The following is a 14,197-nucleotide window of genomic DNA, read 5'->3' as shown; positions in this document are numbered from 1 at the left end:
GACTGATAGATAGACAAATAGAGACTGAAATATAGACGACGCCAGATACACGTGCCATGGAGAAAAACAGGGCAGACAATAAAAAAGCAAGTGCAAGAACCAAAGGTGAAAATGTAATTTTAAGTAGAATATTCAATTGAAGTTTCACTAAGGAGGTGACATCTGTACAGAAATCTAAAATCTATAAAGGAACAAACCATGTAGATAGATGAATTTTGAGGCAAAAGGGAACAGTAGGTGCCAAGGCTTTGAATAAGGACATGCCTTGGATGAGAGATGACTGCTTAAATCTTTAACTCTTTGAAGGCAGGGAAAGGAATTCCACATAACAGGGGCTCTGTAAATGCTGGTGGAAGAGAGTAAGCAGGAGGAGACTGCCGTATTATATCCAGAGATTTAAAGGTTGAATTTTGAGAATAGAAGAGTAGAAGTACCTGGCTGGCTTAGTCAGTAGAGCATGTGACTCCTGATCTCAGGGTTGTGATTTCAAGCCCCACACTAGGTGTAGAGCATACTTTAAAAAAAATAAAAATTTAAAAAATGGAAGAGTAGAAGCTTTAGCTCATAAAGCTGGAGAAGATCTGGTGATTAACTGATTCTAGGTCTTGTCTTTCTGACCTCTTAAAAATATTTCTCAAATGGAGATGATTTAAGGATTTTGAAGATTTTTAAAAAAGATTTTATCTATGGGCGCCTGGGTGGCTCAGTGGGTTAAGCTGCTGCCTTTGGCTCAGGTCATGATCTCAAGGTCCTGGGATCGAGTCCCGCATCAGGCTTTCTGCTCAGCAGGGAGTCTGCTTCCTCCTCTCTCTCTGCCTGCCTCTCTGCCTACTTGTGATCTCTCTCTGTCAAATAATTAAATAAAATCTTTAATAAAAAAAAGATTTTATTTATTTATTTGTCAGAGAGAGTGTACAAGCAGGGGGAGCGGCAGGCAGAGGGAAAGGGAGAAGCAGGATCCCTGAATAGGGAGCCTGATGCAGGACCGACCCCAGGACCTTGGGATCATGATCTGAGCCGAAGGCAGATGCTCACCCAACTGAGCCCCCCAGGTGTCCTGAAGATTTTGGTTTTAGTTTTGCTTTCTAGCTTTGTTTTGGGTTGAAAATGAGGATTTTTAAAATTTATCTTTTTCACTAAGTTTAAGGCATTTTGCAGATATACAGAACTTTTTTTTTTTTTAAGATTTTATTTATTTATCAGAGAGAGAGGGGGAGAGAGCGAGCACAGGCAGACAGAATGGCAGGCAGAGGTAGAGGGAGAAGCAGGCTCCCTGCTGAGCAAGGAGCCTGATGTGGGACTCGATCCCAGGACGCTGGAATCATGACCTGAGCCAAAGGCAGCTGCTTAACCAACTGAGCCACCCAGGCGTCCCTATACAGAACTCTTTAAGAACAGGGCTTAGAGGGGTGCCTCGGTGGCTCAGTCAGTTGAGCTTCTGCCTTTGACTGAGGTCATGATCCCAGGGGCCTGGGATGAAGCCCCACATTGGGCTCCCCGCTCAGCGGGAAGCCTGCTTCTCTCTCTTCCATTTCTTATGCTCTCTCTCTCTGTGTCAAATAAATAAATGAAATCTTAAAAACAAAACAAAACAAAACAAAAAAAAAAACCAAAACACCAAGAATAGGGCTTAGAGTTCAAATTACTAATACTCTCAAACAATTTTATTACTTGGAAGAAGTTAAATACCATTTTCAGAATAATAAGTTTATAGGGGAATTGTTAGCAGTTTATAAATAGAAAGACCCCCCCACACACCAAATGGTCAAGAGAATTGGGTCTGTGATTTGGATGTTCCTTTGCTATGGTTTGTACAGTCTGTATTTGCCTCTTCAAATAACTTTGGATGATTTTTACATGACCACATTATTGTTTCCATAAAAGGTATTTTTAGGAATTGGAAATAACAGAAAGTTCTGGCAGACTTGCCACTTGTCCTTAATAACTTGCATAGTACTGTTTCCTCCTTTACGAGACCCACCAACCTGTGCTGCATTGGCACCAAAGCCATGAAGAATGGGCCGCGTGGTCATCAAGAAGTACTACACGTGCCTGGGCAACCTCTTCCATACCAACAAACCCGTGTGCGAGGAGATGCCATTATTCCCGTCAAGAAGCTCTGCAAGAGAGAACATCCTGTCACATGTCAGAAGGAGCAGACTTGGAGAGGCCCAGTGAGAGGGGTTTCCACCAAGCTGCAGGAGGAGGAGAGAGAAAGGAGACAGAATTACATTCCTGAGGTCTCAGTGCTGGGGCAGGAGACCATGGCAGTGGATCCTGACACTGAGGAAATGTTGACGGTCTTGGTCTTGGGCAGTCTGTAGTCTGCAGGTCACTCTGTCTAGAGTTGGGATGAATTTCAAAACACCTCATAGAGCCATTTGAATCTTTCTGCTGTAATATCTTCAATTACCCTTGGACAACAACAAAAAAAAGCAAATAACTTGGGTAGCTAATTGCCTCTTTACCAAAAAAATGACTGAAAAGCAACACCAGCCCAGGATTTATTTTATTTATTTATTTTTAAAGATTTTATTTATTTATTTGACAGACAGAGATCACAAGTAGGCAGAGAGGCAGGCAGAGAGAAAGAGAGAGAGGGAAGCAGGCTTCCTGCGGAGCAGAGAGCCCGATGCGGGGCTCGATCCCAGGCCCTGAGATCATGACCTGAGCCGAAGGCAGCAGCCCAAACCACTGAGCCACCCAGTCGTCCCCAGCCCAGGATTTAAAGTGTAAAATGGATGTTTGGTTGCTGGGCCTTTGTTTTTTTTAAGGTTTTATTTATTGATATGAAAGAGAGAGAGAGAGAATGAACAGGGTGAGAGGCAGAGGGAGAAGCGGACTCCCCACTGAGCTCCATCCCAGGACTCTGATCATGACCTGAGCCGAAGGTAGCCACTTAACCAACTGAGCCACCCAGGTGCCCTTCTTTTTCTTCTTCTTCTTTTTTTTTTTTTTAACTTGGTTTCTGTTGTTTAAATTATGGAAGGAAATTTTGTGTTTTATTTTTAAATTTATGTATGTATATATATAAGTAAGTAGGTAACTTTACACCCAACATGGGGCTCAAACTCATGGCCCTAAGATCAAGAGTCATCTGTTCTACTAACTGAGCCAGCCAGGCGGCCCTACAGAAGGCAAATTCCTCCTTTGCTTTGTGTGTGAGGATTTTTCAGGAGTGATAAGCAGACAGGCTCTGGTCCCAACATATAATCAATACCCATTTTGTTTTCAATGTCACTAAAGTACAGTTAATTTAGATCTACTCCACTTTGGTCTTTCCTCTCCTACTAAAAATTTCTTAAAAAAAAAAACAAAACTTCTAGGGGTGCCTGGGTGGCTCAGTTAGTTAAGTGGCTGCCTTCAGCTCAGGTCCTGATCTCAAGGTCCTGGGATCAAGCCCCACATTGGGCTCCCTGTTCTGTGGGGAGGCTGCTTCTCCCTCTCCCTCCACTGCTCCCTCTGTTTGTGCTCTCTCTGTCAAACAAATAAATAAAATCTAAAAAAAAAAAATCTTATCTTTAGCCTCTCTCACACCACCCTTTAAAAAAACATTTCATTCGCTATTATTTGGTAGAAAGGTAACAAACTTCAAAACATTCCGAAATAATATCGTTGAAGGTTTTGCTTTATTATGTCCCTATTATAAAAGTAATGCATATTCATTATATAATAAAGGGAGGAGCACAAAAGGTATAAAAATTAATTTTAAATTGCCTATAATCCCATCCCAGGTTTTCTTCTTCTTATTATTATTATTTGAAAATGATTAATATTTGGCATATTTCATTTTATCGATCTTCTCCTATGTATGTCTGAACACCACTCAGATATTACTATATACAAAGTCTCGTATCCAGCTTTTTCAATATAACATTATATTAAAATTATCTTTCCTCCTATCAGTAAAAATCTTGTTTATAAACATAATTTTAATGGCAGAGAACCATCCCATGATCTAGATATACTATAATTTATTTAAATGTTCTCCTAATAGCAAATATTTCGTAAGAGAGTTAGTGGGTCAAGGCATATCAAGGTTGTTAAGGTCCCTCTGTTACTGAGAACACAGGAAGGGAACGCAGAGACAGTGAGGGCAAGGTAGGGTGTCAGGGCCAGCAGCGAGGAGGAGGCTCAGAGGTCCTGGCCTAGCCTTTCCAGCTCGTTGAGAAGGAAGTCCATATCAGCCCGGGTCAGAGCAGGGTTGGCCACGACCATGCGGAAAAAGTTGCCTCGGGTCCCATGGGGCTGGTAGCCGATCATCATGGAGCCCTCCTTCACCATGCGCTCCTTGAGTACCGGGGCCACCTGTGGAAGGGGTGGAGAGAACTTCCAGCTGCAGCCTGATGCCTACTCCCCTAGGTGCACCTCCCTCCTACTCGGCTACCTTTTGGAGGGAGCACTCATCACTCAGCTCCTGACCGTGGCCCTGGGTCACCTTTTCAGCTGCATCCCACCTGCTTGGCCTTCTCTAGCTTCTGCATTATTTCCTATCTTACCTATCTCTAGGTTGTCACATGGACCATTTTCTGCCAAATCCTGACTGTTCCCTGACACCCAACACTGCTTTAGTCTAACATCTAGCCTTTGTCATCCTTAACACCTTCTTCTCCCCTCTCTGAATTCCTGGAATATCTGTGATCTGCACCCTGTAATCTAACACGTAATTTACAAGACTGCCTCGAACCTACTGGTTACAGATAGGTAACTCTCGTTTTTCTAAATAACTCCTTAAGGGCAAGAACATTCTTGTCCTTTCAGATCATCGGCAGCACTTAGCACCAATCTATCCTTAGGGATATGACATATCTCCTTTCCTGTAGGAGATAGGTCTGGACCAGCCTTACAGAGTTATTCTGCCCCCAGCACCAGGGAATAAGGCCTCACATGGCTGTCCTGGGCTGGAGCTCCCAGCAGAACTCCCATGGATTACATACATGCACTGGTGACTTCTCCCATGACATCCCTCTCTGTCCTCTTTTCATTTTCCAGAAACATACCTTATTTCCTATCCCCATCCCCACAGAAATGAGGACAAGCTGGGGTTGTCTTCCTTTTCACACCCCCCACCCTCGGGAGGAAGACTAGCAGAGGGACCTGCCATGCCATGCATGGCCAGCAGGGGGCAGAAACACACCAGAAGCATGGCAGTTCCCTAAACTGGCCTGACCAGAGCCCAGAAGACAGAGCCTACCTTAGCCAGCCTTTCACTGTAATCCGGGCTTTCCTGCTTCCCCCGCAGGCTGGGGGGCACGAACCAGAAACACACATTGACAAATTCTGGCTGAGAGGAATGAGGGAGGAGAAGAGGTGAGCTGTGGAAGGGGGGGGATGTTCCCCCCTCACTTCCCCTCTTCCCCCTCTCCCCGCCCCCCTGCCTCCCCACCTGCTGCCAGGGCTTTGCTGTGTAGGATAGACTGGGATGCAGGGGGGCGGGGAGGGTTGGGGAAGCATACCTCCATGATCAACTCAAATCCTTCTCTCTTCTTCAATTCCTCCACCAGGTACCTGCGAACACAGAGAGAGGGGGAAAAAATCACAAATGGAGGGAAAGCAGAGCTACAGAAACAGAAGAGTCCTGCAGAATGAGCCCAGAGACCCTGAGAACAAGGAAAATGGGAAGAGCAGGGCAGTGGGTGGGGGCAGGACGGACCAGGACAGAACCCCAGGGCAGAGGAACTGGGACCGCCCCCACTCCTACCAGGCGAGGGCAAAGGCCTGGTCAACACGCCGCTCCAGCCCTTGCCCGCCCTGTGCCTTCCACATGAGCCACAGCTTCAGACAGTCCACGCGGCGGCCACACTGCACCACCTTGTCTCCGGTGTCCAGAGCCACGTCGTAGAACTTGTCCTGCTGGAAGAGGTAGCTGGCCTGGGACCCGTGGCAGCGCCTAAGCAGGTTCTGTTGGTTTGCGGGGGTGCGGGGAGCAAAGAGGGGGAGACTGTCAGACCCCATTCTCACCACCAAGGCTGCCTCCAGAGCTGCATAGTGAAGTGGGGGGGGGCGGTTCTTAGCTCAGCCCACCCATTCTTTTCCTGCCATCAGGCCCCTTTCTGCAGGTTTTTCTCCCAATGCCAAGAGTTCTCCCCAGATTTGGCATAGGATCTCTTCAATTACAACTGCCAGCTAGAAACTTTTCCCTTTGCCTTGAAGACAGGCCACAGTGGGGGAGGGGGCACCCCAGGGGATGAGGGTGGTCACAGAAACTCAGCTTCAGATGAGGAGAACAGAATAAGGTCAGGACCCTCTACCCCCCTTGGGGGGTAGAGAGAAAAAGATGGAGGTCCAAGGTGAGAGGCGGAGTGAGGAGAGCAGCAGGGCCAACCCACCGAGGTATCCCGGAGAAGAAGAGCTGAGCACTGCAGGCCGGCTGTGAGAAGCTTGTGAGGATTCCAGGCCACAGAGTCAGCCCTGTGTGTTTTGGGGGGGTTGTGTGCAGAGCATCACGGCATCAGCTCGCTGGTCCTCAGCCAGAGCCCCCCCCCCCCACCTTTACCACAGCTTCAGTAAAGGGGCTTGAGACTGCCCAGCAGTCAGGAAGAATTCCTGGGCCCCAGTCCACCATCTCTCCAGCGCCCCTCCCACCAACCTCCTTCCCTCCCTCCCATTGGAAGCTCCCTAGTCCAGGACTATTCTCTGAGTCAAGGATTGGAAGGGTGGGATTCAGGTATGTACCTCTGGATCCCATCCAGGAGATGTCTATGTGTCTGTGACAACAGGACGCTCCCACCCCAGGCGGCCTGTGGAGCAAAAGAAATAATGTGGGTCTTGGCCTTAACTCAGCCCACTCCCCCACTCAGGCCCAAGGCTCACTTACATCCACATGGAGCCATAGCCCGTGACGCTGGCACACATCAGCAATTGCCTCCAGGGGGTCAAAGGCCCCCAGCACAGTAGTTCCAGAGGTGGCACTAACCAGGAACGGGACAATGCCCTGCGGCAAAAATGCAGGAGGAGAGAGAAGCTGTGAAGGGATCTAAAAAGCTACCCAGAGCCCAGCACTGAGCCATCTCTAAACTCTTACTGCATGCCTGACCTCGGCCCTTTCACCCTGACAACATGCCACTGTTGCTTCCTTAATTTGCAGGTGAGGACACTAAGGTTCGGCGGTAATAAGAAATTGACCCCCAAGCTGAAGCTTCAGAGATCGAATTCAATCCTAGGTCTGGCTGCAGGTCTATTTCAAAGCTCACACACTTTCAAACACTTTTAATGTCTTGAAGATCAAAATGCTATTTTAAAAAGTCTAATAGTACAAAAGCTCATGAAGAACTAGAATTTTTATTTTATTTTATTAAGATTTTATTTATTTATTTGACAGAGATCACAAGTAGGCAGAGAGGCAGGCAGAAAGAGAGAAAGGGAAGCAAGCTTCCTGCTGAGCAGAGAGCCAGATGTGGGGCTCGATCCCAGAACCCTGGGATCATGACCTGAGCTGAAGGCAGAGGCTTTAACCCACTGAGCCACCCAGGCGCCCCTTGAATTTTTATTTTAAAAAATGACCACAAGGAAAAGCCCAGGCCCATATGGCTTCACTGATGAATTCTACAATACATTTAGGAAAGAACGGATACCACTTCTTCACAAAAATTCTAAAATACAGAAGAGGAACGCTGTTGAATTGATCCTATGAGGCAAATATTACCCTGATGCCAAAGCCAGATGAAACATCACAAGAATACCTCAGACAATATCTCTGTGAATATAGATATAAAAATCTACAGAACACTAGCTGCCCAAAGCCAGCAATAAAAAAATTACACGTTAAGACAAAACGATTTGTCCCAGGAGCAAAAGCTCCATTTAGCTTCCAAAAATCAATTAATATAATACATTCTTATCAACAGAATAAAGAGAGGAAAAACACATAGCAAGAGACACAGAAAAAATCTGACATAATTCAACAATCCTGTTTGATAAAAATACTCAACAAGCTAAGAGTTGAAGGGAACGTTCTCAAACTCATAAAAGGCAACTACAAAAAACCCACAGCTAACATCGTACTCAATGCTGAAAGACTGAAAGCCTTCTGCCTAAGATCAGGAACATGACAAGGATGCCCACTCTCCCCCTGTCCATTCAACATTATACTGAAGTTCTAGCAGGGCAATTAGGTAAGGGGGGGGAAAAAAGAGGCATCCAGATTGGAGAGGAAAGCAGCAGAAGCCCCACACTGGGTGTAGAGATTACTTAAAAATCATAACCAAACAAACAAACAAAGGCAGAGGACCTGAATGTAGATGGCTGACACATGAAAAGGTGTTCAACATGACTTATCCTCAGGGATGTGCAAATTAAAACCACAGTGAGGTATGACCTCACACCTGTCAGAACATCTAGAATCAAAAAAACAAGAAACAAGTGTTGGTGACAATGTGGAGGAAAGGGAGCCCCTGTGCACTGTTAGTAGGAATGTAAATTGATAGACACTGTTCCTCAAAAACTTAAAAACAGAATTACCATTTGATCCATAATTCCACTACAGAGTATTTACCCAAAGAAAATGAAAACACTAATTTGAAAAGATAGATGCACCTCTATGTTTACTGCCGCATTATTTCCAATAGCTAATAGGAAAGCAACCCAAGTGTTCATCAATAAATGAATAAAGAAGCTGTAGTATACATGTGTGTGTGTGCATGTGTGTGCATGAGTATTACTCAGCCATAAAAGAGAATGAGACCTTGCCATTTTGAACAAGGATGGACCCAGAGAATAAAATGCTAAATGAAATAAATCAGACAAAGACAAATTCCATATCATTTCACTTATATGTGGAATTGAAAAAAACAAAGCAAATGAAGAGAGAAACAAAGAAAGAAGCAGACTCAAATACAGAAAACAAACTGGTGGTTCCCAGAGGGGAGGCTGGGGGAGTATGGGTGAAATAGAGTGGATTAGGAACAATCTTCCAGTTATAAAATAAATAAGTCATGGAGATGAAAGCACAGCATAGGGGTACCTGGGTGCCTCAGTTGGTTAAGCGGCTGCATTTGGCTCGGGTGGTGACAGGGTCCTGGGATCAAGCCCCAGGACAAGCTCCAGGCTCAGCAGGGAGACTGCCTCTCCCTCTCCTACTCCTACTCCTTCCTCTCATACTCCTACCCCCTCTCCTACGCTCTGCCTACTTGTTTTCTCTCTCTGTCAAATAAATAAATAAAATCTTAAAAAAAAAAAAAAAAGCACAGTGTGAAGTGTGTAAACCTGGTGATTCACAGACCTGTACCCCTGGGGATAAAAATACATTATATGTTTATAAAATTTTTTTTTTAATTTTTAAAAAAAGAAAAGCACAGCATAGGGAGTCTAGTCATTAATACTATGGTAATGCATGGTGACAGAAGGTGACTACACTTAGTACCTTCTCCAAGTACCATAAAGATAGAACTGTTGAATCAATGTGTCATGTGCCTGAAACTAACTTAACACTTTATGTTAATCATACTTCCATTGAAACAAACAAACAGACGAGGAGAAAAGAAGTAACAAGTGTCAGTGAGAATGTGGAGAAACTGGAACTCTCATCCAGTGCTGGTGGGACTGGAAACTGGTACAGCCACTTGGAAAAACAGTTTGGCAGCTCCTCAAAAGTTAAATACAGTTAGTGGATGAGTCAGCAATTCTGTCCCCAAGTGTATATACCAAAGAAAATGAAAAACATACGTTCACACAAACACTTGTATACAAATGGTCATAGTGGCATTACTCAGAAGAGCTGAAAAGTGGAAACCCAAATATCCATCATCAGAGGAACAGATCAATGAAATACAACAGAGTATTATCCAGCAATGAAAGGAATGAAATGCTGAGATGCCACAACAAGGATGAAGCTCGAAGACAGTATGCTAAGTAAAAGAAGTTCATCACAAAAGACTATGCATAGTGTAAATCCATATATATGAAAAATCTACAACAGGCAGGTCCATAGAGACACAAACTCGCATAGTCCTGCCTAGTAGGTTTGGGGGAAATTGGGGATTGAGGGTTCAAGGGTGTGTGGTTTCTTCTTGGGGGTGATGAAAATTGTATTGTAGTGATGGTTGCACAACTCTGTTAAAAACCACTGAATTGGGCGCCTGAGAGCTCAGTTGGTTAAGTGACTGCCCTTTGGCTCAGGTCATGATCCCGGAGTCCCAGGATCGAGTCCTGTATCAGGCTCCCAGCTCCCTGGGGAGTCTGCTTCTCCCTCTAAGTTTCTCCTTGCTCATGCTCTCTCACTCTCTCTCTCAAATAAAATAAATAAAATCTTAAAAAAAAAAAAACATTGAATTGCACACACTCAGTGGGTGAATTGTATGACATGTGAATGATATCTCAGTACAGCATTTACAAAAAAAGAAAAGGTTTACCCAATAAAAGTGGTACTCGACTACTCTAGTTACTGCTCACATTGCTACTTAGAGGTAACACCCATTTATCAATAAGTATATATTATTCGGGGCGCCTGGGTGGTTCAGTCGTTAAGCATCTGCCTTCATCTCAGGTCATGATCCTGGGGTCCTGGGATCGAGCCCCATATCGGGCTCCCTGCATGGCGGGAAGCCCGCTTCTCCCTCTCCCACTCCCCCTGCTTATGTTCCCTCTCCCACTGTGCCTCTCTCTGTCAAATAAATGAATAAAATGAATAAAATGTTTTTTTTTTAAGTATGTATTATTGTAAATAACCATAGGTTCTGGGGCGCCTGGATGGCTTAGTCAGTTAAGTGTCTGCTTTCGGCTCAGGACATGATCCCGGGCTCCCTGCTCAGGGGGGAGCCTGCTTCTCCCTCTCCCTCTGCCCCTCCCAATCCCCCATGCTCTTGCATGCTCTCTTTCTTCCAAATAAATAAATATTTTTTTTAAAATTTAAAAAGTAAAAATAAATAACCATAGGTTCAAAGTGTTCATTCTATACTACAACATACTATATGTACTTTATATAGGTCTACTTAAATATATAGTGGGGGTATTTTCAAGGTAGTAAATACTACCCACCTTATTCTTTTAAATGGCTATAAGTACTCCAATAATAACAACAAAAACAATAATGGCCACTAATATTTATATAGTCCTTCACTGTTCCAAGTGCATATATACTTACTCATGTAATACCTACAACAACCCTATGCAATAAAGTTCTATATTATGCTCAGTGACTCAAGCCTGCTCCTGACTCTTGGGGTCCGGTCCTGCCCAAGGTCTTGGCAAAGCCCCCAAGAATAGCACAGAGTGTCCTGACTCCTCAGGTTTCCTACTGATCACTTCAGCCCACGGGACAGAAGGGCACAGAGGTCAAGAAGAGGGACTGAGCGGCGCCTTGAGTGGGGAGGGCCCAGAGAAGCCTCCAAAAAAAGACCAAGGGGTTCTGCTCCACTGTCCCAGCACCCCTCACTCACCTCAGCCTCAGCCAGACTGATCTGTCTCTCCAGATCCTCAGGAATCATTTTCCCTCTGGAAAAGAAAACTGACTGGGTAAAGAAGTAATTGGTTTTCTCAGCTAGGAGGCAGAATGGCTGAGAGCAGGGTAATGTGGGGTTAGCTACACAGAGGCCATAATGTTGATTTTTTTCCTAAGAGGGGTAAGCGGATCTCAGGGGACAGGGCGAGAGACTCCAGCAGCCATTGGTAGACAGAAGGGGCAACTCTGTAGGAACAGAGAGGGGAGAAGAGCCCACTTGCGGCATGGGCCTGAGGCCAGAGTTTCTGGCAGCAGGAAGGCACACTGTGCCAGGCTGGCTCTGAGCCATGTGAACAGAAGGACCTTTACCTCTCATCTGTCTTGACTACTCGGACACTGTCGGTGCCAAGTCCCAGAAAAGCAGCCCCCTTCTTGATGGAGTAATGACACTGCGGAGAAAGGCAGAGGGCAGATTAGGCTTGGGCCAAGAGGGCTGGGAGGACAGGGAGGAGAGAGACACTGGTGAATGTGTGAGCTACAGAGCTACAACAGATGAGACTTCATGTGCCTCCACAACACCAGGGTGTCTGGTTCAAATGCAAATTCCTACTAGGTATGTCTGGGGTGGGGCCTGAGACTCCTTTCTTTCTTTCTTTCTTTCTTTCTTTCTTTCTTAAGACTCTGCATTTCTGACAAGTTCCCAGGTGACACTGATGCTACTGGTCCACAGACCACACACTCTGAGTATTAAGGGCGTGGACTATGTCCGCTGCACTCCTGGTCCCTCTGCTACCTGCGCACAGAAGGCAAGGCGAATGGGAGCGTTTACCCAGCCCCTTAAGTGCTTCTGCCTGGAGGCAGGCTGGCCCTGGAGATGGGGCTGGGTGGGCAGACTCCACTGGCTGGACATTAGAATCAGGAGCCCAGGGCAGGTCTGAGTCTCTTCTCACCTCCTTTGATGCGAAGAGAGCCAGGGGCGGCAGCGCCCGGAGGCCCCTCTGCTTGCAGTCTGGGTAGCGCTGATAGCGGGCCAGGTTCACGGCATACATGTTGGAGATGGAGCCACCTGTCACAGGGAAGGTGGCAAGAAGGAGGAGCGGGTCAAAACTGGAGCTTGCTCTCCCTGACCTCCAACCAGGAGAACAGATCAAAGTAGCACAAGTGATAGGCTCCCAGGGCTCTCCTCAGAGCATACTGATAACCCCGAACAGCCGGAGGATTCACAGGTTCCCCCGAATACTTCCCTCCATATTCTGGGTGGACCAAGGCAAGTGCCTCCCCTCCCCAGAGCAGGCACTGATCCCATGGACTGTTTGACAAACATGAGGATACAGGGGACTGGGCAGCTTCTCTCAGGTTTGGCCTGAGCCCAGCTGGAGAGGACAGAGAGGAATCACCCCGCCCACCAGCATAGAGCAAAAAATCGTGGGGGAGGAGAACCCTCAAAAAGGCCAAAGAGAGGCCCCCCTCCCTCTCACATACCAGGGCAGAAGACCCCATCCCCAGAGCTCCAGCCCACGAGGGACCGGAGTTTCTTCAGCACCTCTTCTTCCATGAGCACAAACACAGGGGCGATTTCATAAGTGTACCTGCCAGGAGAGGAGGAGATGAGAAAGGAAAAGAGGAGGCAGGGCCGGCGGGGTCAGACTCAGAGGAGCAGGAAAAGGAGGTGGGGACCATGAGGGAGGAAAGGTCCAAAGAGAGGAATGACCTGGTGACCAAGAGCCAGGGAAGCAAGAATGAGGAAGAACTAGGGGTCCAGAGGTATGAGAAAGCTGGGAGAAAGGGAGCCCAAAGGGTACAAGGAGAAAGACTGCTAGCAGAGATGCCAGGAAATGGGGGGGGGGGGCCAAAACCATTCTCCTCCCCCTGGGATATGTCTCCAGCAAATCCAAGCCTTTGTAAGGTGGGGGGAAGGGGCCCGGAGATGACTCACTGGCTGGTGTTGAGGCTCTCAGTGACAATACGCCCCGCCAGAGCGTGGGGATCCAACCCTGAGAAGAGCTGGTTGAAGAAGTGCGGGTGACCTGGAGAAGGGCAGCGGAGAGGGGGGAGAGGGGGGCAGGGAGCTCAGAGGGCAGCCGTGGCAGGCGGATGGACAAACTCCAGACGCTCCTCCCGCCGCAGCCCAGGACCCACAGGTTTTCACACTGTAGTGGATCACCTCCCGGCACCGTGCTAGGATCCGCTCAGCCGCCTCGCCCTCGCTGCGCAGCTCCAGGTCCAGCAGCCGCTTCAGCTCCTCCGGCTCCTTCCACTCGCAGACCTGGTGGGAGGAGCGGGAGGTTCTGGCGGCCCGTGGACACCCCACTGACCGGCTGCCTGCACCGCCTCTCAGCTTGCGTGGAAAACAAGTTAGGAATGTTTCCCAAGTAACTCGTGAACAAGGATAAATATACACAGTAGGAGGCAGCATATAATCCCTGAGGCACACAGCGAGACAGTGATGAACTAGGGGGTGAAGCCTTGTCGGCAGGGAAAAGTTCGGAGCCAGGTACAATGGGCAGGAGGAGGGGAAAGGACCCACCTTCTCAGAGGCACTGGTCCCTTTCCGAATGACCTCATCCATAACAATCCCAAACACATCCCGGAGCAAGGCTTCTGCAGCCATGGGGTCCCCATCAGGGGAGAAGAGTGGTTTAGAGTCAGCCATCAGGATAAAATCTGTGAGCAAAGCAGGAGTTACTCCCTACTCCGCCCAGTGTATCCCAGCAGGACCTAAGCAGCAAGGACCCCCAACCGCAGCCCAGTCCCAGCCTTCGCTGGGTGGACAAGAGCAAGTGCCCAGGGAGAAGGTCAGTAGCAACAGGTGGGGAAGAA

At 47.2% G+C, this 14,197-nt stretch overlaps 1 protein-coding gene and 1 long non-coding RNA gene across 9 annotated transcripts in view; both read right to left on the bottom strand.

The window, feature by feature from the left end:
- Nucleotides 1-1,642: 1,642 nt before the first annotated feature.
- Nucleotides 1,643-2,526, bottom strand: LOC123389974. Its single transcript, XR_006604656.1, has 2 exons — nucleotides 2,232-2,526; nucleotides 1,643-2,119 (listed from the first exon to the last, which is right to left on the bottom strand). It is a non-coding gene; the product is annotated as an uncharacterized LOC123389974 (long non-coding RNA).
- A 1,081-nt stretch (nucleotides 2,527-3,607) lies between these two features.
- The window catches only part of CSAD (cysteine sulfinic acid decarboxylase), a 28,385-nt gene continuing 17,795 nt past the window's right edge, over nucleotides 3,608-14,197 (bottom strand). For 4 of the 8 annotated variants that reach the window (XM_013046899.2, XM_004774643.3, XM_004774642.2 and 1 more), the window contains exons 2-15: nucleotides 13,905-14,041; nucleotides 13,517-13,643; nucleotides 13,314-13,404; nucleotides 12,860-12,966; nucleotides 12,328-12,443; nucleotides 11,747-11,826; nucleotides 11,376-11,430; nucleotides 6,818-6,934; nucleotides 6,676-6,740; nucleotides 6,330-6,411; nucleotides 5,702-5,901; nucleotides 5,457-5,508; nucleotides 5,195-5,284; nucleotides 3,608-4,308 (exon numbers count right to left, since the gene is read on the bottom strand). In XM_013046899.2, the coding sequence (XP_012902353.2) occupies nucleotides 4,135-4,308; nucleotides 5,195-5,284; nucleotides 5,457-5,508; nucleotides 5,702-5,901; nucleotides 6,330-6,411; nucleotides 6,676-6,740; nucleotides 6,818-6,934; nucleotides 11,376-11,430; nucleotides 11,747-11,826; nucleotides 12,328-12,443; nucleotides 12,860-12,966; nucleotides 13,314-13,404; nucleotides 13,517-13,643; nucleotides 13,905-14,030 (1,482 nt within the window). In that variant the 5' untranslated portion in view covers nucleotides 14,031-14,041 and the 3' untranslated portion in view covers nucleotides 3,608-4,134. The remainder of the gene's footprint in view (nucleotides 4,309-5,194; nucleotides 5,285-5,456; nucleotides 5,509-5,701; nucleotides 5,902-6,329; nucleotides 6,412-6,675; nucleotides 6,741-6,817; nucleotides 6,935-11,375; nucleotides 11,431-11,746; nucleotides 11,827-12,327; nucleotides 12,444-12,859; nucleotides 12,967-13,313; nucleotides 13,405-13,516; nucleotides 13,644-13,904; nucleotides 14,042-14,197) is intronic. The other 4 variants (XM_013046900.2, XM_013046901.2, XM_004774644.3 and 1 more) reach the window with 3 other exon arrangements.

This window comes from Mustela putorius, unplaced genomic scaffold (genome assembly GCF_011764305.1).
Source record: "Mustela putorius furo isolate JIRA1106 unplaced genomic scaffold, ASM1176430v1.1 tig00537227_pilon_pilon_pilon, whole genome shotgun sequence".
NCBI classification, from domain to species: Eukaryota; Metazoa; Chordata; class Mammalia; order Carnivora; family Mustelidae; genus Mustela; species Mustela putorius.
The sequence above is the reverse complement of the archived record's forward strand: the minus strand, read 5'-3'. Positions and strand labels throughout refer to the sequence as shown.